Source organism: Cucumis melo, chromosome 2, assembly GCF_025177605.1.
Source record: "Cucumis melo cultivar AY chromosome 2, USDA_Cmelo_AY_1.0, whole genome shotgun sequence".
NCBI classification, from domain to species: Eukaryota; Viridiplantae; Streptophyta; class Magnoliopsida; order Cucurbitales; family Cucurbitaceae; genus Cucumis; species Cucumis melo.
This window is the reverse complement of record NC_066858.1, coordinates 10397253-10419545: the sequence shown is the minus strand read 5'-3', so window position 1 is coordinate 10419545 and position 22293 is coordinate 10397253. Positions and strand designations below refer to the sequence as shown.

The 22293-nt window shown below is 38.1% G+C and overlaps 1 protein-coding gene across 1 annotated transcript; it reads right to left on the bottom strand.

The window, feature by feature from the left end:
- Positions 1-446: 446 nt before the first annotated feature.
- On the bottom strand, positions 447-1385 carry LOC103487472 (metalloendoproteinase 1-like). Its single transcript, XM_017044300.2, has one exon. It carries the CDS (start codon positions 1383-1385, stop codon positions 447-449), a length of 939 nt encoding a protein of 312 aa, XP_016899789.2.
- Positions 1386-22293: the final 20908 nt, after the last annotated feature.

Below are 22293 nucleotides of genomic sequence, written 5' to 3'. Positions count from 1 at the left end.
TCAACTTATTATTTATTTTTAAATTCAAAATTCTTTAGATCCCTTGTTCATCAATCTAGTGTGTAAAAAAACGCAAATTTCATCAACATAATTATACAAAATGTGTATTAATAAAAGGACAAAAATGACATAAAACATTTTTCTTCATCTAGCCTTTATATATACTATAGATATAGATGTTTGATGTGTGAGATAAAAAAATTAGTGTTGGAGGACTCAAAGGAAACTTCCACATGTACATACTAACAAAAAAAAAAAAAACTTTACATACGTCTCAGGCTTCACCTATCTTTATGCAATTCACCTTATTGACCAATCACAAGTTGTCACATGGTGAACTTTTTCAATTTCATAGATACAGTAGTCTAAGTTGCACTCAAGTATTACTATTATTATTTAAAACAATACACTATAAAACTTTTGTTGACGAGACTTTGTGAATTAGGCTAGGGTCTATGGTATAAAACCTTGATTCCTAAAATGTCGTCAAGACTCAAACCCTTAGTAGCCCCAGATTTTATATAAGGATACATTATACTATTTCTAATTTTGCTATGCCCTAGCCCAAGAAGATGTCCAATCTCATGCAAAGCCACTGTTTGCATATCATATCTACCTCTCACTGCCCCAACTGTCCATTTTTCTGCTGAATCATAATGAAATCTCCCATCAGTTGGAGCAAAAGAATGTGCCAAAGTCCTCCCTGGCCCATCAAATGAATACCCATCTCCATGGTTCCCTCTATAAAACCCTATCTTTAAATTAGCTTTTCTATAGTTTTTAGCCAAAGAAAACTTAAAATGAGTGTACCGAGCCCAAGTTGCAAATGCTCGTGCCACTGGGGCTTTCACATCCACTCGAGTGCCTGGAAGAAATGCGTATGTTAGGTGGTATTTGGTAGATGGCCACCTACGCATTCCTGAGAAGAAAGTGAAGTGTGAAACGATGTGGGGAAGATGATGGTAATCATGTCTACTATCACTGTTGTGTTCTAATAACATTCGATCGGCAGTTTCGTCGATGATATCTGGATTACCACACCGAGGTTTTGCAAGTTGGGATATCGTCTCGACATTCAGGGATCCAGTGGAGTTTAGATGGAAGTATTGTTGGTAGGTTTTGATAGCAGACTCGAGACGATCGTCAAAGGTGTCATCAACGTCAATGTCAATCAAATGACTAGTGGCATTGATTTGATGGTTTAAATAACCGTAATGATGGAAAAAGTTCTTAAGATTGGATATGCCTTTGACATTATCACCTTTCGTGCATCCTTGGAGTTTGTTGAGAAATGCAAATGGAGAAACATGGAGCAATGGAGTTGAAAAGCACAGTGGAAGGAAGATGGAGATGAAGAGAAGAATTACCAAAGGTTTATTTGCCATAGAAGATTTTGATATATATTTGGTTGATGGATTTTTTTCCTGAGAAAATATTTGGATTTTGGTTGATGGTTTTGATAGTAAGGGTAGAATTGAGGAGAAGTTATTTATAAGAACAATGTTTATCATATATTAAATAATATAACATACTTAATTATGAATAACACTTAGAAAATTAATATACATGTTAATTAAGAAAGAAGAGGGAAGAAATGAGAAGCATGTCTTGTTGATTCGTAGAGTTAATTAAGCATAGTTTAATTTATTTAGGCATAGCATATTATTAGCTGAATGTAATTAATATTCCCTTGACATTTATATAGTCTTTTTTAACCACTTATATTAAAAGCAAGCATGTTTATAAGAAACTATAATAATATAACACATATTCAAACGTATATCCAAAACCTACGTTTTTATTCTTAAATTTGTAAAACAGTTGCAAGTTTTTAATTAAGAAAATGGTTACAACTTTTTTGTCATCAATTCAGTCACTTCAAACTTAAATTTTATATTAATTTCCATGAAAATAAACGTCTTATTATTGAAATTGGGATGAAATACATAACTGGGAGAACACTACCATATATTGTCTTAAATATATTCCACATCTTTTTGCCATCATTAAGCCATTTCTCCGACGCCATTTTCCAAAGTACAATTCTTGCACGTGTTTCCATTGTCATAATCTTTCGAAAGAAAAACTCCTACGTCAATGCCATCAATTTGAAATCTGTTAATGGAGAGTTGAGTTCCTAAAGATAATTTTTAGTACGATATGGGTATATCTTAGGCATTGTTGATAGAGTTGTTAATTTTTATTTTTAATTTTCAATTCTTTTTCTGTTGTAGTTTTCTATATGCAAGGAAAATTGTAAAGACGTTGAAATGTTGTGTAGAGCGACAAATATTAATAAATCAATAAATAGAGATTATGAACATGGAAAGAGAAAGAATGTGATCATCGATGCATATCAAAAGAAAAAAAGATATATATGTAAATTAACAAGGAAGATGTTAGTGGTTTCTCAAAGGGTCACGATCCAAATCTCTCTTTTTTTGCTACGCCTACTCAATTATATGACTATAGAAGAAAGCAAGAAAACAATAACGGATTGGTTTGAGAGCATCGAGGAATTTTTTCTTAAAATAAACTCAACGTTTAATTCTCTCCTTTTCAAATAAAAATAAAGTTCTACTAAACTTTAGGTCTTTGAGATTATCAAATTATCTGATACATGGAGTAGAAGTTTACTAATGCTTAAATAAGTTCACTGAGTTCAACATGACGATATAAAGATAAGAGATCGATCAAAGTAAGATTAACAACAAATATTGTTAATTAATTTTAAATATTCGACATTGTTTGTCATTATCATCCGCATATGGGTACTTGAAACCAAACAACAATTTTTAGTTCTATTAGATTTCAAGTAAAAATAGTTGCAATTATAAAAATTAAATTTAAAATATTTGTATATATATCAACATTTTAAAAAAATTGTAAATATAATAAAATCCATTAAAGTTTATTGATGATAGAAGTCTATCACTAATAGAGCATGTTGAAAATATTGGTCTATCAGTGATAGACCATATAAAGTCTAACACCGATAGAAATCTACTGTAACTAGGGTAGGGTTGGGGTTTTTTTAAGGTTGAGTTGGGTATCGAGTTGATATTTGAAAAATTCAGTTCAATCCAGCCCAACCCAAATTAATAATATTATATATATTTATATTAAGTTTTATAATATGGTGCTTAGAGTGTTTTTTGATTAATTATAGAAGTTTGGTTCATATTTCACTCTCCTTAAGTAAGACTAGAAGTTTTAAAATTTTTTGTTAAGTATTATTCTATTAATGTAATAATGTTGTACTTGAATATTTTTGGACGGGTGAATTCATGGAAATGATAGTCATAGTGTTTTTAAAATTTAACAAATATTCGAAATGAGAAAAAAATTATACAATCAGATAACCTAACCCAAATTTTTAGGGTTGCGTTGGGAATGCTGGTCATTAGGGTTGCCAACCCAACCAACTCGAAAATTCTGGTTGGTCACAAAATACCCCTTGTAAGCTCTCATCTCATTCCCCTTTTATTTATATTAATATTTTATGAGTTGAGAAAAACAAGTTTGAATCCAATTTTAAGTCCTCTAAATGTTAACCTATTGTGATGAGAAAATTTTAGAATTAGTTTTATTTGGGTGATGGCTAAGCAATTTTTATAAGTGTCAAAAAAATTATGGATAAATTGAGGTTTAGTTTGAAGTGAGGGCAATTTGGTCATTTTCAATATATTATTAGTTCTTAAAAGAAAGGAAAGAAAGGAGGGATCTTCTTCTTTCACGTTTTGAAGCACGTAGTCCCCCTATCTCCTAAATTTGCTCAATGTCAACCATCTCTCTTTCTCTCTTGCATCAGAATATTAGGAGCTTATCGATAGAGAGCTCGACAATATTTCACGATGTGATTTGGATTACACCTTAGAAGTCTATTTATAGACCCTGGATTTGAAACACAATTGAAATAGAGAAAATTAGCAGATAAGATCAAATCAGACAAAACAGGACACCTTATCTGATAAGATTTTAAAAGAAGATAAGATAGAATTAAACAAGATTGACCCCCTTATCTGATAAGATACTCGTTGATGAAAACCTGAATCTAAAGTTATTTATATATAACATAAAGTGGTGGATATATATTTATCTTTAACTCCACCTATATACTAAACCTATTAAAACAAAATTGGTGAAAAATTCCACTACTATCTTATCATTATGTCTCATAATCCAACGTCTCCTTTTTGTCACATAATACCTACATACTATTACAATTATTAATATTACATTCTATTACAATTATTAATATTATGACAAAACAATATTACAAATATTATTATTACAAATATTTTCTTTTCAACTTTGAATTGTCGTCTAATGGGAAAATGGAAGCAACCAGTTGATGTCCTTTTTGCCTATAATAATTGTGTATACCATTTATCGTATTCCCTATGCTGGATTACAGACTGGCCAATGGACTCACCGGGCTCAAATATTGCGACTTACGGTCGGGATCATCAAACGTAGTTGAGCACTCCATGAAATATACACAATTTCATTTTAACTCTTGGACTTGATCTTGAATTGTACTTGTTGTCTTCTATTTTTCCTTGATTTTTGGATGACTGCACAATATTTACAGAGTAGATTAGAATATTTACAAAGTTTACTCATCAATTACACTAGAGATGCGAATATACACTACAATTTATTATTATTATTACTACTACTACTACTGATATAATAATTTAAATTGAAACCTTCTTTTAGAAGATTCTATATTGAACTTATTCTTTTCCTTTTGAAACAGGTATATGCCTTCGGAGCTCACATAGGTTGTGAGTTGAGAAACGAACGTCCAGATCGTATTCCAGATCTTCTAGCTCTTCATCATCCTATATGGTGGAAGATGCTGATTTTGAAGATGAGGATGCATTTACTGCTGTTGATATTAACCTTTGGAAATCTGCATCAGTTGTTGTTTGAGCAAGTGCTGCAAGAAGCTTTGATTTATCATTTAGAAACTCGATGTTCTTTCTTTGATCAAGGTCTTGTAGATAACTGTTCTCTATGAATCATTCTTTTATGTGTTTGATGGTGGTATGCTGAAAATTGTATTTTTCCACCATTTGATCTTGAGATTTTTGACCAACATCTCGTATTGAGGATATGATGTTGTGTTGTAGCTCTAACAAAATATCCATGGAATTTGAAAATAAAGGCAGAATCTCATTGAATTATGAAATGAATTCTTTTGAATTGTTCTTGAAATGTAGAAATAGGATTCTTAAATGCGTGTAGGTAGAATATCCGTGGGACCAAAATTATTCCACCATTGAATGAACTATAAAGGAAAATTAATTTTGTAAGCGTTTTGGCAAAAGGAAATGAACCATGAATGGTTCATGTTTGAGAACCATAATACTCTAAACCAAGCTTTGATGTAATCTTTTGGTAGGAGTAGGATTGAGGAACAAAAGGTTTTGAAAGAGATTTTTTTTTTTATAAAAATTCCATGATTCTAATGAGTTGGATTGATTGCTTTGAAAATTTTTAATTTTGAATAAGCGATTTTTGATGGATCATTTTTATCTGGAACATGAGTAATTTCTATAGGCTTGGTGTCTACTAGAATAAGCTCATAAAATTTTATTATTTTTCTGAGGTCTTCTAGAAGGAAATTGAAGCCCCATGGAAGATTTTTTAAACTATCTCATCTAAACTAAGACTTTGATATTCAGATTCTATAATAGGATCGTAGACCGCGATCGATTTTTGAAAATAAGTTTTGATCTCGAGTCTGGACACGAACCATTTTTTGGGAGTGACAGCCTGAGAATAAGTTGTAGGAGGAGGAGTAGATGACTCCTTATTGGAAGAAGGAGAGCCAGAAGGCCTCATTTGAACGACTCTGCCAGAAGGATGGATAAGAATGGCCGAAGGCCTAGGTGGAGTTAATGACTCCATGGTAGATCAAATTCATATGTCGAACGATCTTGATCTAGATCAGGTTATCGTGGTAAACCCTAAATCCATTACATATTGATATACACTCATAGGTGACGGTGCAAAGTTAAAAGAAGAAGATGAGCGATTACTCTTTGAAAAGGTAGAGTTTGCTCTTCCTTTAGCACTTTCCTTTTTCAAACTCATTTTCTTTCGAGAAAGAGTTTTAGAAAGGAGAGAGAGTTTTGGAGTTAGAAACTTCCTTGAGAGGTAATTAACTAGGGGATTTTGTTATCCTTTTATGGGTACAACTTCGAAATCAAAGCAAGATAGTATTGTTTCACATCTAACAAAAATTTATTTTGAGACAAGATTTTTAAAATTTTTTTTAACACGAATTTTGAAGCTCTAGAATGTGTTTTGATAATGAATTTTTTATTGATTAGCTTCCCTTGGAATTTTTGAACATAGAGAACTATTGCAAGTCATTCTTTTTTCACCGTTGAGTAATTTTTTTGTGTATCGTTCCAAATTCCTGAGTGGAATCAGATTATTGACTAAATCTTATCAAGACACTATTTGAAGATTCCTCCATATCCTAAATTAGAGGCATCAGTTTCAATGATAATGTTTGTTTTTGGATTAATGAAACTGAAGCAAAAGATTGATTTGACTAAAGACTTAATTTTTTGAACAGTTTGGGTGTAACGCCCCGAATTTTCGAGGTAAACTCTTACCGTTTTATGTAATTTTTCGAAAATTTTAATTTTTGGATTTATTTCTGAAATTCTGAAATTTTTGATATTTGTAAACTCATATAATAATAATATAATAGTAATTATATTATTATTATTATTAGTAGTTATCATTATCCTTATATATATTATAATATTAATGTTTTCTATTATCATTATTATTATTAGTATTATTGTTATTAAATAAAATTTTTTTAAGTTAATATATATATGTATATAATAATACTTTATAGATTTTTATTATTAATTAATATAATTAAAAATTAATAGATATATATATATATAATAATATCCTATTTATTTTTATTATTAAAGTTATATATATATATATATATATATATATATATATATATATAATAATAAATTTTTTTTTTAAAACTGTAACCCTAACGCGCGCCCCCTCTCCCTTTTATTTTTTCATTTTTCGGTCTCTTCTCCACCGCAGCGCCGCCGCCCATCCATTTTCCTCTTCTTTTTCTCCCTTCCTCGCCCGTCGCCGCCAGCCATCTCTCCCTTCGTTTTCTCCTTCTCCCTCGTCCTCTCCTTCTCTTCTCCTTCTTCTTCCTTACAGCCCCCACCGTCGACAGCAAACACCCAGCCCGCCGCATCTTCTTCTTCTTTCTTTCCTTCGCCGCCTTCAACACCTCACAGCCGCCGTCGCGCCTCTCTGCCACCATCCATCTACAGCCGACGCTTCTCCAGCTTTCTCTCTTCGTTCTACCACCGCCGGCATCATCTCCGCCATCAGCTTGTGTGTCGTCCGCAAATCGCCGCCGCGTTCCACCGCCGGGAGTGTGAAGATTAAGTCGGCTCCAAGCCGGCTGTCCAAGCCGAGCCGAGATCGCGGTCCAAGCCGAGCCGAAATCGCTGCCAAGCCGAGCCGCGATACTTGTTCGAGTCGAGCCGCCATCCTTGTCCAAGCCGAGTCGAGTGAGCCGCGAGCCGAGCCGCGAGCCGAGTGAGCCGAGCCGCGAGCCGAGTGAGCCGAGCCGCGAGCCGAGCCGCGAGCCGAACCAAGCCGAGCCGCGAGCCGAGTGAGCCGAGCCGCGAGCCGAACCAAGCCGAGTCGAGCCGAGCCGAGCCGAACCAAGCCGAGCCGAGCCGAGCCGAGCCGAGCCACCTAAGCCTTCCTTCCTTCATTTCGGTTCACGGTGAGTCTTCGGTAAGGATTGTTCTGATGAATTCCCTAATGTTACCTCGTCCGATTCGAGTCTGAATGTTGATTTAAGTTATGGCCCTACTTTTCTCCCTTGAAGGTAGTGCAGAGTTGACGCTTAAGTTCTCGGGTTCCGCGGCAGACCTGGTTGGAATTAGCTTCTTTCCCTGGGGTAAGTCAACGGATGACCTTTTAAAACAACTGCTACTAAGGCCATCCACTAAAACTTTCGTGTTTCGTTTAGGTGGATCTGTTGAGCGTGGTTTCGATCTAGGGGCATAACCGAGTTTCAGGTAAGGGTTTTCCTACTACTGGACCCCGAGTCCAGGTTAAAACCGTAGTAATCCACAGGGGATTACACGTTAGTGACTGTACTGAATATCTGTATGCGTGTTGACTGTTAAGTACTGAAATTATATTTTGTCTGATGAGATTATACTGTGACTGCTATTTGTGGATTGAAATTATATGTTGATGGACCTTAAAGTTACGGTTTAGTATGTATTAAATACTGTTCTGGATGTGGTTCATGGAGTTGGACGGGGAAGGACAGTGAGTCCGGTTTTGGTTGGTTAGTCGATTGGACCTAGGGTTTCCCCATTGGTGTGCGAATCGGTAATGCATAAAGCAACTGAGGGTGTAGATGTTTAAACCTATACTATCTGACTGATAAAGCCTATGGTGGGACTGTGATATGAATGCCGTTGAGATGTGACTGATGTAGACAGTTTAGTAAGGGCTGAGGGGTAACGGTTAGCTTCATCTATGGGGTAGTGTGTCTTACTGAGATGTGCATCCTTCGGGAGCACTAGACTGATATGTACATCCTTCGGGAGTACTAGACTGATATGTGTATCCTTCGGGAGCACTAGACTGATATGTGCATCCTTCGGGAGCACTAGACTGATATGTGCATCCTTCGGGGGCACTAGACTGATATGTGCATCCCTCGGGAGCACTAGATTGATATGTGCATCCTTCGGGAGCACTAGACTGATATGTGCATCCTTCGGGAGCACTAGACTGATATGTGCGTTCTACGGAACCGCTAGACTGTTATGTAGGGTACCCCCGAATAGGAAGCTAACTGTTGTTCCCTAACGGGCCTAGTAGTGGGTCCCTTACTGGGTATGTTTATACTCACCCTTTCCTTTCTTTAACTTTTCAGGTAGGGGTACAGCGAGGGGCAGACCGACGAGAGGCAGGAAGGATGCGTGAAGGCCATATGGACGCGTCTGGTTTTCTTTTCGCTTCCGCTATGTATTTGTCAGAATATTTTGACTGTGATTTTGGACTGGTGACTTGACATTTTATTTTGTGATTTTCTTTTTGAATTATTTAAAATAGGGCCCGAAACTGTCTTTTGTAAGGTTTATACTGTTTTAATGAATCGTATCTGGTCCGTTTTAAATTTTACGTTGAATGGTCGAGTTTTGGTATTTGGTAGTGACCTCAGCTTAGTCCGGAAAAGTTGGGTCGTTACAGTTGGTATCAGAGCCTAAGTTTTAGGTTCTGTAGACTGACTTATAATGTGAGTCTGTGTTTTGTGTCCTTATGGCTGAAACGATCCTTGCCGCTCGTCAGGTACGCTCTCATGAAAGTATATGTATAACTCTACATGCCTTACCTTACCTAAGTTAAACTGCAAATTCAATTACCATTTGTGACTAAAGGAAATCGTTGGTGGTTGTTAGGAAAATGCCACCAAGGAGAGGTGCACGAAGGGGTGGCCGAGGAGGCCGAGGAAGGGGAGCAGGACGCGTTCAGCCTGAGGTGCAGCCTGTAGCCCAAGCCCCTGACCCGGCTGCGCCAGTTACTCATGCGGACCTAGCCGCCATGGAGCAGAGGTTTAGAGATATGATCATGCAAATGCGGGAGCAGCAGAAGCCTGCCTCGCCAACTCCGACGCCAGCTCCAGCGCCAGCTCCAGCACCAGTTCCTGCTCCAGCTCCGGCTCCGGTACCAGTTGCACCCCAGTTTGTGCCGGATCAGTTGTCGGCAGAGGCCAAGCACCTGAGGGATTTCAGGAAGTATAATCCCACGACGTTTGATGGGTCTTTGGAGGACCCCACCAGAGCTCAGATGTGGCTATCGTCCTTGGAGACCATATTCTGTTACATGAAATGCCCTGAGGATCAGAAGGTTCAGTGTGCTGTTTTTATGTTGACTGACAGAGGTACTGCATGGTGGGAGACTACAGAGAGGATGTTAGGTGGTGATGTGAGTCAGATCACGTGGCAGCAGTTCAAGGAGAGTTTCTATGCGAAATTCTTCTCTGCCAGTTTGAGAGATGCCAAGCGGCAGGAGTTTCTGAACCTAGAGCAGGGTGACATGACAGTGGAGCAGTACGATGCGGAGTTTGACATGTTATCCCGCTTCGCTCCCGAGATGATAGCGACCGAGGCGGCCAGAGCTGACAAGTTTGTTAGAGGCCTCAGACTGGACATTCAGGGTTTGGTCCGAGCTTTCAGACCCGCTACTCATGCCGATGCACTGCGCCTGGCAGTGGATCTCAGTTTACAGGAGAGGGCCAACTCGTCTAAGACCGCTGGTAGAGGTTCGACGTCGGGACAGAAGAGGAAGGCTGAGCAGCAGCCTCTTCCAGTGCCACAGCGGAATTTCAGACCAGGTGGTGAGTTTCGCAACTTCCAGCAGAAACCTTTTGAGGCAGGGGAGGCTGCCAGAGGGAAGCCGTTGTGTACCACTTGTGGGAAGCACCATCTGGGCCGCTGCTTATTCGGGACCAGGACCTGCTTTAAGTGCAGGCAAGAGGGTCATACAGCTGATAGATGCCCGTTGAGACTCACGGGGATCGCGCAGAATCAGGGAGCAGGTGCTCCACATCAGGGTAGAGTCTTTGCTACCAACAGGACTGAGGCAGAGAAGGCGGGCACAGTAGTGACAGGTACGCTCCCGGTGTTGGGGCATTACGCCTTAGTTTTGTTTGATTCGGGTTCGTCACATTCTTTTATCTCTTCCGCATTTGTGTCGCATGCCCGCTTAGAGGTAGAGCCCTTACACCATGTTCTGTCAGTATCTACTCCTTCCGGGGAATGTATGTTGTCGAAGGAAAAGGTGAAGGCATGTCAGATTGAGTTAGCAGGCCATGTGATTGAGGTAACGCTGATAATTCTGGATATGCTGGACTTTGATGTAATCCTGGGTATGGATTGGTTGGCCGCTAACCACGCCAGCATAGATTGTTCACGTAAGGAGGTAACGTTTAACCCTCCCTCGATGGCCAGTTTTAAATTTAAGGGAGGAGAGTCAAAGTCGTTGCCTCAGGTAATCTCAGCCATCAGGGCCAGTAAACTGCTCAGTCAGGGTACTTGGGGTATCTTAGCGAGCGTGGTGGATACTAGAGAGGCGGATGTATCCCTGTCGTCAGAACCAGTAGTGAGGGACTATCCGGACGTTTTTCCTGAGGAACTTCCAGGGTTACCTCCGCACAGGGAGGTTGAGTTTGCCATAGAGTTGGAGCCGGACACGGTTCCTATATCCAGAGCCCCTTACAGAATGGCCCCCGCAGAATTGAAAGAACTGAAGGTACAGTTACAGGAATTTCTTGATAAGGGATTCATTCGACCGAGCGTGTCAACTTGGGGTGCGCCAGTTTTATTTGTTAAGAAGAAGGATGGATCGATGCGTCTATGCATTGACTATAGGGAGTTGAATAAGGTAACCGTGAAGAACAGATATCCCTTGCCCAGGATTGACGATCTATTTGACCAGTTACAGGGAGCCACAGTGTTCTCTAAGATTGATCTTCGGTCGGGATACCATCAGCTGAGGATTAAAGATGAGGATGTACCGAAGACAGCATTTCGTTCCAGATATGGACACTACGAGTTTATTGTGATGTCTTTTGGTTTGACGAATGCTCCGGCAGTATTTATGGACTTGATGAACAGAGTGTTTAGGGAGTTTCTAGACACTTTTGTGATTGTGTTTATCGACGATATCTTGATATACTCCAAGACGGAGGCCGAACACGAGAAGCATTTATGTATGGTTTTGCAAACACTTCGGGATAATAAGTTGTACGCAAAGTTCTCGAAGTGCGAGTTTTGGCTGAAGCAGGTGTCCTTTCTGGGCCATGTGGTTTCTAAGGCTGGAGTCTCTGTAGATCCAGCTAAGATAGAGGCAGTCACTGGTTGGACCCGACCTTCCACAGTCAGTGAGGTTCGTAGCTTTCTGGGTTTAGCAGGCTATTATCGACGGTTTGTGGAGAACTTTTCTCGTATAGCTACTCCTCTTACTCAGTTGACCAGAAAGGGAGCTCCTTTTGTTTGGAGCAAGGCGTGTGAGGACAGTTTCCAGACCCTTAAACAGAAGTTAGTTACCGCACCGGTTCTTACGGTACCTGACGGTTCTGGCAATTTCGTGATTTATAGTGATGCTTCCAAGAAGGGTCTGGGTTGTGTTTTGATGCAGCAGGGTAAGGTGGTCGCTTATGCGTCTCGTCAGTTGAAGAGTCATGAGCAGAACTACCCTACACATGATCTAGAGTTGGCAGCAGTGGTTTTTGCTTTGAAAATATGGAGGCATTATTTATATGATGAAAAGATACAGATATTCACAGATCATAAGAGCTTGAAATACTTCTTTACTCAAAAAGAATTGAATATGAGACAGCGAAGGTGGCTTGAGTTAGTGAAGGATTACGATTGTGAGATACTGTATCATCCAGGCAAGGCAAATGTGGTAGCCGATGCTCTTAGTAGGAAAGTGTCACATTCAGCAGCACTCATTACCCGGCAGGCCCCATTGCATCGGGATCTCGAGCGGGCTGAGATTGCAGTGTCAGTGGGGGCAGTTACTACGCAGTTAGCCCAGTTGACGGTACAGCCGACTTTGAGGCAGAGGATCATTGATGCTCAGAGTAACGATCCTTATCTGGTTGAGAAACGTGGCCTAGCAGAGGCAGGGCAAACGGTTGAGTTCTCATTATCCTCGGATGGTGGACTGTTGTTTGAGAGACGCCTCTGTGTTCCGTCAGATAGTGCGGTTAAGACAGAATTATTATCTGAGGCGCACAGTTCCCCATTTTCCATGCACCCAGGTAGTACGAAGATGTATCAGGACCTAAAGCGGGTTTATTGGTGGCGTAACATGAAGAGAGAAGTAGCAGAATTTGTTAGTAGATGCTTGGTGTGTCAGCAGGTTAAGGCACAAAGGCAGAAACCAGCGGGTTTATTACAACCTTTGAGCATACCGGAATGGAAGTGGGAGAACGTGTCCATGGATTTCATTACAGGGCTACCGAGAACTCTGAGGGGTTTTACAGTAATTTGGGTTGTGGTGGACAGACTTACTAAATCAGCGCACTTCGTTCCGGGTAAATCCACCTATACTGCTAGTTAGTGGGCACAGTTGTACATGTCTGAGATAGTGAGATTACACGGAGTGCCAGTGTCGATTGTTTCTGATAGAGATGCCCGTTTCACTTCCAAATTTTGGAAGGGTTTGCAGACTGCTATGGGCACGAGGTTGGACTTTAGTACGGCTTTCCATCCACAGACTGACGGTCAGACTGAGCGTCTGAACCAGGTTTTAGAGGATATGTTGCGAGCGTGTGCATTGGAATTTCCAGGTAGCTGGGACTCCCACTTACATTTGATGGAATTTGCTTATAATAACAGTTATCAGGCTACTATTGGCATGACACCGTTTGAGGCCCTGTACGGCAGATGTTGTAGATCCCCGGTTTGCTGGGGTGAGGTAGGTGAGCAGAGATTGATGGGTCCTGAGTTAGTTCAGTCTACTAACGAAGCAATTCAGAAGATTAGATCACGCATGCATACCGCTCAGAGTAGACAGAAGAGTTATGCAGATGTGAGGCGGAAGGACCTTGAGTTTGAGATAGGGGATAGGGTGTTCTTAAAGGTAGCACCTATGAAAGGTGTCTTGCGTTTTGAAAGGAGAGGAAAGTTGAGTCCCCGTTTTGTTGGGCCATTTGAGATTCTGGAGCGGATTGGCCCTGTAGCTTACCGCTTGGCGTTGCCTCCATCACTCTCGACAGTCCATGATGTGTTTCACGTTTCTATGTTGAGGAAGTACGTGCCAGACCCATCCCATGTAGTGGATTACGAGCCACTAGAGATTGATGAAAACTTGAGCTATGTTGAACAACCTGTTGAGGTGCTGGCTAGAGAGGTGAAGACGTTGAGAAATAAACAAATTCCCCTAGTTAAAGTCTTATGGCGGAATCACCGGGTAGAAGAGGCTACATGGGAGCGTGAAGACGACATGAGATCCCGTTATCCCGAACTGTTCGGGGAATAAAACATTCGAGGACGAAAGTTCCCTAAGGAGGGAAGAATGTAACGCCCCGAATTTTCGAGGTAAACTCTTACCGTTTTATGTAATTTTTCGAAAATTTTAATTTTTGGATTTATTTCTGAAATTCTGAAATTTTTGATATTTGTAAACTCATATAATAATAATATAATAGTAATTATATTATTATTATTATTAGTAGTTATCATTATCCTTATATATATTATAATATTAATGTTTTCTATTATCATTATTATTATTAGTATTATTGTTATTAAATAAAATTTTTTTAAGTTAATATATATATGTATATAATAATACTTTATAGATTTTTATTATTAATTAATATAATTAAAAATTAATAGATATATATATATATATAATAATATCCTATTTATTTTTATTATTAAAGTTATATATATATATATATATATATATATATAATAATAATTTTTTTTTTAAAACTGTAACCCTAACGCGCGCCCCCTCTCCCTTTTATTTTTTTCGTTTTTCGGTCTCTTCTCCACCGCAGCGCCGCCGCCCATCCATTTTCCTCTTCTTTTTCTCCCTTCCTCGCCCGTCGCCGCCAGCCATCTCTCCCTTCGTTTTCTCCTTCTCCCTCGTCCTCTCCTTCTCTTCTCCTTCTTCTTCCTTACAGCCCCCACCGTCGACAGCAAACACCCAGGCCGCCGCATCTTCTTCTTCTTTCTTTCCTTCGCCGCCTTCAACACCTCACAGCCGCCGTCGCGCCTCTCTGCCACCATCCATCTACAGCCGACGCTTCTCCAGCTTTCTCTCTTCGTTCTACCACCGCCGGCATCATCTCCGCCATCAGCTTGTGTGTCGTCCGCAAATCGCCGCCGCGTTCCACCGCCGGGAGTGTGAAGATTAAGTCGGCTCCAAGCCGGCTGTCCAAGCCGAGCCGAGATCGCGGTCCAAGCCGAGCTGAAATCGCTGCCAAGCCGAGCCGCGATACTTGTTCGAGCCGAGTCGCCATCCTTGTCCAAGCCGAGTCGAGTGAGCCGCGAGCCGAGCCGCGAGCCGAGTGAGCCGAGCCGCGAGCCGAGTGAGCCGAGCCGCGAGCCGAGCCGCGAGCCGAACCAAGCCGAGCCGCGAGCCGAGTGAGCCGAGCCGCGAGCCGAACCAAGCCGAGCCGAGCCGAGCCGAGCCGAACCAAGCCGAGCCGAGCCGAGCCGAGCCACCTAAGCCTTCCTTCCTTCATTTCGGTTCACGGTGAGTCTTCGGTAAGGATTGTTCTGATGAATTCCCTAATGTTACCTCGTCCGATTCGAGTCTGAATGTTGATTTAAGTTATGGCCCTACTTTTCTCCCTTGAAGGTAGTGCAGAGTTGACGCTTAAGTTCTCGGGTTCCGCGGCAGGCCTGGTTGGAATTAGCTTCTTTCCCTGGGGTAAGTCAACGGATGACCTTTTAAAACAACTGCTACTAAGGCCATCCACTAAAACTTTCGTGTTTCGTTTAGGTGGATCTGTTGAGCGTGGTTTCGATCTAGGGGCATAACCGAGTTTCAGGTAAGGGTTTTCCTACTACTGGACCCCGAGTCCAGGTTAAAACCGTAGTAATCCACAGGGGATTACACGTTAGTGACTGTACTGAATATCTGTATGCGTGTTGACTGTTAAGTACTGAAATTATATTTTGTCTGATGAGATTATACTGTGACTGCTATTTGTGGATTGAAATTATATGTTGATGGACCTTAAAGTTACGGTTTAGTATGTATTAAATACTGTTCTGGATGTGGTTCATGGAGTTGGACGGGGAAGGACAGTGAGTCCGGTTTTGGTTGGTTAGTCGATTGGACCTAGGGTTTCCCCATTGGTGTGCGAATCGGTAATGCATAAAGCAACTGAGGGTGTAGATGTTTAAACCTATACTATCTGACTGATAAAGCCTATGGTGGGACTGTGATATGAATGCCGTTGAGATGTGACTGATGTAGACAGTTTAGTAAGGGCTGAGGGGTAACGGTTAGCTTCATCTATGGGGTAGTGTGCCTTACTGAGATGTGCATCCTTCGGGAGCACTAGACTGATATGTACATCCTTCGGGAGTACTAGACTGATATGTGTATCCTTCGGGAGCACTAGACTGATATGTGCATCCTTCGGGAGCACTAGACTGATATGTGCATCCTTCGGGGGCACTAGACTGATATGTGCATCCCTCGGGAGCACTAGACTGATATGTGCATCCTTCGGGAGCACTAGACTGATATGTGCATCCTTCGGGAGCACTAGACTGATATGTGCGTTCTACGGAACCGCTAGACTGTTATGTAGGGTACCCCCGAATAGGAAGCTAACTGTTGTTCCCTAACGGGCCTAGTAGTGGGTCCCTTACTGGGTATGTTTATACTCACCCTTTCCTTTCTTTAACTTTTCAGGTAGGGGTACAGCGAGGGGCAGACCGACGAGAGGCAGGAAGGATGCGTGAAGGCCATATGGACGCGTCTGGTTTTCTTTTCGCTTCCGCTATGTATTTGTCAGAATATTTTGACTGTGATTATGGACTGGTGACTTGACATTTTATTTTGTGATTTTCTTTTTGAATTATTTAAAATAGGGCCCGAAACTGTCTTTTGTAAGGTTTATACTGTTTTAATGAATCGTATCTGGTCCGTTTTAAATTTTACGTTGAATGGTCGAGTTTTGGTATTTGGTAGTGACCTCAGCTTAGTCCGGAAAAGTTGGGTCGTTACATTGGGTGTGTTTGTCAGACCACGATTTTGAATTTTTCTTTAACCTTTGGTACAATAGTTTGCAAATGGGCCTGAGGTTTTGAATAAAATCAGACACATAATTTAGTTAGCCCAAAAACTTTTGAAGTTGGGTTTTATCTAGGATTTGGTCAGGAAAATTTAAAGCAAACTCAATTGATCTTTGAATGAGCTCAACTTTTTCTAGGTGGATTTCCAAACCCAAAAATCTTATTTTTGTTTCAAATAGTTTGACTTTTGGGAGAGAGACTAGCTACCAAATCATTTTCTTTTATGACATCTATGAAAATATTGATATGTTTAAGATGCTTTTTTAAATTTGGATAAAAGATTAAAACATCATCAATATAAACAATTGTAAAATCTTGAAAATCTTTAAAGATATCATTGATGATTATATGAAATTCTGATGGGGCATTGTTTAGCCTAAAAGGCATTACATTTCATTCGTATTGTCCAAACAGAACGTTGAAAACAGTTTTGTATTTATCCTTTTCAGAAATTTGAATTTACCAAAATCTAGATTTCATATCAAATTTTGAAAATATTCTTGCGTTTGCAATTCTTTTGGATGTCTAATCCATTCCAAAGCTTTCTTTAAACATTTATAATTGATTACTGACCATGGAACTCCACGCTCTTTTTCAGCGACATTGTTGGCATAGAAGGGGGTGCACGACCATGAACTTTTGAGGGCCTTATTAGATGTTTATCTAATAAGTCTTAAATTTTTTTCATGCAATGTGTTAGCAAGTTTGAATTCATTTGAATCGGTCTAGCCTTTGTTAGAATATCCGGTTCTTTGAATTCTTTGGAATATCGAAGATCAACTATGTGCTTATTTCTTTCCCAAAATGCATTTGGTAAATTGAAACAAATTTCTTTTTCAAATTTTAATTGAATTTCTTTTATTCTATTTTGAATTGAAAATTCTTTCAAATTTTCTTCGATTATTTTGTAATCAATTTCTTCTTTTAGAAAACTAATTTGTTTTGTTTTCTTCTTATTTGTTCACTTTTCAAAACATTAATTTCTAAAAGTTTATGAGGTAAAATTGGGGAGATAAATTCAAAAATCTATTCTTCTCCAAATTTCTTTGTTACTAATCCTTTTCCTTGTTAGAATTTATGTCCTAAACTCGTAGTTTGTAGTTAAATTATATTCTATTCAATAAAATGGTTATTGAGGACTTATTTGTGAAAATAGAATACAATAATCTTGCATCCAATAAACTAAGGTCCTAAGGCTATTTAGTGTAGACTTAAACTTTATGTAGAGACATAAATGTGGATCGAGTTCGAGTTTATAGCCCAAATGGTCTATAGTATATGAATACGGTTAAACACTTTATTATGGGAATACTATGGATGCACCCTACTTTGTAGTTATTACAAACGATGTGATCTTGAATTGTTCATGTAGAGACATGGAAGGGGCATCCTATGTAAAGAGTTTACATAAGACTGAAACCAAGAAATAGTCACTTTTAAGTTATAACATCGTTGACTATATAAACTGACTATTTCGATTATGATGACCTAGGTAACTTAATCTTAATCCTAAGCTAACTATGAAATTCTGCTCACATGAAATTATTCGTAGATTTTCATGGGTGAGGGCAACTCAACGACGTTGGCTCAACAAGTCTTTCATTTTAGGGGTAAGACCAGGTGGATGGCTAGGGACATAGGGTGCATGACAGAATTCACTCCTACCCGCTTTAGGGTTAGTAGATAGGTTGTTCCTTTAAGGACTAGTCTTGAACAAGGGGCCCCACCGTCTCATTGGCTTGAGAGGGATTCAATTTATAGGTTGGACCTTAAACCAATTGTTCAATAGTGGATCAGTGGGACTTAAGGAATAAGATGTAGTCTCAGAGATAAAACGATATTTTGACCCAGTTAAGGTTACAAATAACCTGTGAAGGCTTAACTTACTGATCATAGTTATATTAGATGGATACAAATATATCTATAGTGAGGGGAGTGAAACTACGAGACTTTAGTGGAATGACCAGTTAGTTAACGAATGTTGATTAGTTGGTCTAAAAGGGTTTAGTCAGTTAATCTCGGATCATTGAAGCCCATGATCTATAGGTCCATTAGGTTCACTTGCTAGCTCATATGGAATTAACTTAGAACAATACGTTGGAATAATTTGAATTGTTCGAATTAGGTAAAGAGAGAGAAATTGACAAGTATATTTGATATAGTCGTCGGTTATGGCTTTAAGATAAAGCTTTATGTTTAAATGTGATTTAAATATTAAAAATATGAATACGATTCATATTCAGAGGCTCGAAATTGATAAAAATGGTCAAAGTTGTAAAAAGTCAAAATGTTAACTTTTGACTTTAAAAAGTCAAACTTTGACTGGCTTTATATTCAAATGTAATTTAAATTTTAGAAAAATGAATGCAGATTCATGCTCGGGAGGTCGGAATTAGTCAAAAGGGATAAAATGGTAAAAAATTAAAATGTTGACTTTTAACTTTTACTAGAATGGTCAAATGACTATTTTGCCCCTTGACTAAAGTTATTGGGAAGCTTATGGTGATGACACCAAGCCCACTAAGAGAAATTGGAATGGCGATTAATTCCACTAATTGTTAGTGGAATAATAGGTTTTGAGTTTTATAAACAAATTACATGCATTTTGCATGTAATTTGCTTATAAATAGACCATTTTTCAATCTTTAAACGACTTTTGGTCTTTTTGATATTTTTGAAATACAAAATTATTTTCCTCTCTTTCAAAATATCTCAACACTAATTCTCTCTTCCAATTTCCATCCCTCTCTCAATATTCCTTCATTTAACAGGGTGAACTCTAGTGTTAGTCTCGATTTGAGTTTGTGAGGAGATTGCGAGGATTGGGAGGCTTCGAAGGTATGTTTCTCTTAACCTTAATTTAGTGTAATTAGGGTAGAATTATAAAGCACGTTAATCACTAAATTTAGTTTAGTTGCAATTAAGGTAAAAATTCAATCTTAATTCCGCTGCATATGTCTCATATTCCATAATTTTTGTTATTGTTAAAAGATATAATTGAGTAATAAAAAGTGTTTCAAGAATTAATTCTTGGCAAAGGTCTTTAACTAAAAGAAAAGGAGTTTTGAAACAATGTTCTTTATTACAAACATGTCTTTGAAAGTTTAAGTTTTATATTTAATCTTTTTTCATTTGTTCCAGTAAGAACCTTTGTGGTTTTTTTAAAAATATTTTGTAGGAATTAAACCCTCTTAAATACAATTTTGATATGCTCCTGAGTCTATCAATGCTTTTAAAGTAATTTTTAAATCTTTTATTTTTAGTGTAATTAAACAATACCATTTTTGAAAACTTATTCTTGAAATTAAATTAATTTTAGGATTTAGATTACTTAGAAAATCTTTTGCCCAATCTAAATCTCCTAAATTATCATTTTGTTTCATTTGAGAAATTTCACTTTTAATTTCTAAAAGTTTATTTTTATATTGAGAAATTTTCCTTTTTAGGAAATTGATTTCAAATTTTAAATCTTGAATGGAAACTAGGGTTTCAACTTTTTGAATTTGTAAAATTTTTTAAAGACTTTTTTTAGAAATTGTTTTCTTTTTTGGAGATGGTTTTGAAGAAGATTCTTTTGTTAAAGAATCTCCAAGTGTTTCTAAAATATTTCTTTTTAACTCTTCATTTGAAACATGGTTGATTGTTTGAAATAATAAATCTTGTTAGGAAGTTAAAACATTTATTTCATTTGAAACACATTTCATGGGTCCTTGATACAACCACATGCTCTTGGTCTTTCATCTAAGAAAGATTGGCTTGAAATTTCTGAATCGGTTTCATCTACAATTTCTTGCAATTTAAAGTCAGGAATATAGGATGAATCTGAAGAATATTCTTCTTCATTTATTTCATGGATACCTCTTTGTGGACACTTATTGGCATAATGTCCTTTTCTGTATTTGTAGCAAAAAATACTTTTATTTAATTTTCCTCTTTTTTGAACTTCCTTTTGCTATTTTTCAGCAGGTTTCTTGTAATTTGAATATTTGTGATACCTCTTAGGGGTGTAAGGCTTGCTGTACCTTCGAGATTTTCTATATTATATAGGTCCCATATTATAGTTTTTGGACGAACTTTTCTTGAAGAAGAACCTGGTTCTTTGACTTTCTTAAATCAATAGTGAGAGCAAAAGTCTTCATTTCTCTTTTATGAAGATTTGAAAGCTTTTGAACTTTGGTTTGAATTTTTATCTTGTTGCAGATATCTAAACCACACTCTATAATCTTAGCTGTTAATTGAGCAAAGTAAGATTTTTCCAAGGTATTTGCTCAGAGTAAGCTTTGTTGAGAGAATTGTAGACTCGTTTTGCCATAAAGCTTGGAAGTCCATCAATGAACATTTCTTTTCAATGCCTAACATTGCAATCCTTAAAGATAAAGTTTCCCATAAAGGAACATTTTACATTTTTGATTATTTTCCTCTAGTTATCTACATCAATGTCACTTCCTAGATCAATGTGTCTGTTGATTGTGTAAAAGAAGAACTTCTACTATGTCCTCTAGTTCTTCTTCAACTTCACTTGTCCTTTTAACTGTTGTCTTATGATTTTTGATTGCTTCCTTTTGTTCATTGTGTAGGGCATGATCCCACCACAATGTGAAACTTCGACTTAATCCATCGATTAGAAGGATAACAACTTCTCCATTTGAATGACTGTTGAATTCATAGGCTCTACAACAGGTTAACATATTATTTAATATGTCATAGATTTGATATTCCGGAGTTCCATCAACATTCCATACGTATATGGACACTCCATTGAACTTTGTATTTTTGGAATATCTCTATGTTTGCTCTAGACCTTCTCCTGGAAATGAAGGTCAAGGATGGAAATTAATTTGATCCCTTTTATTACTAAATCTTCCAAAGTTTATTTTATTGATTTGTTTCTCCTCTTCATGGACTAAGAGATATTCAAAATCTTTCATAAATTTGGTTGCATCTTCTTCATTAATGACATTGATCGATGTTTCACTCTTTAGGTTTCTTAGTCATTTATTAATTTCATCAAGAAGATTTTGTTTACGAGTTTTTATCTTAACCTTTTCTAATGGTTGGAAAAGATTAGGAGTTTCTTCTTGAGTAGGAGGAGTGATAATTTCTTCTAGTTTGAAAACTTGGCTTGCAATTGAAGAAAGCATTATGTTAGAATAATTGTTTTGAACTTGCTATAACGTTTTTGTTATAAAAGCTTTTGAACTCAACATCTTCCATTTGAGGATAATAAACTTTGATTTCTCCTCTTTTAGTTTTCTACGATTCCTTTTCTTTGATTGTTCAAAGATGGTCAAACTCTTTCCTTTGGTCGAACTATCTAAAAAATGCAATATGCTCTTGAAGTATTTCATGGGTTTTGAAAGAACTAAACACCTTTTTTTCTGTTTCAGAGCAGTTTTTGAAAAAGGTTGTAATCCCG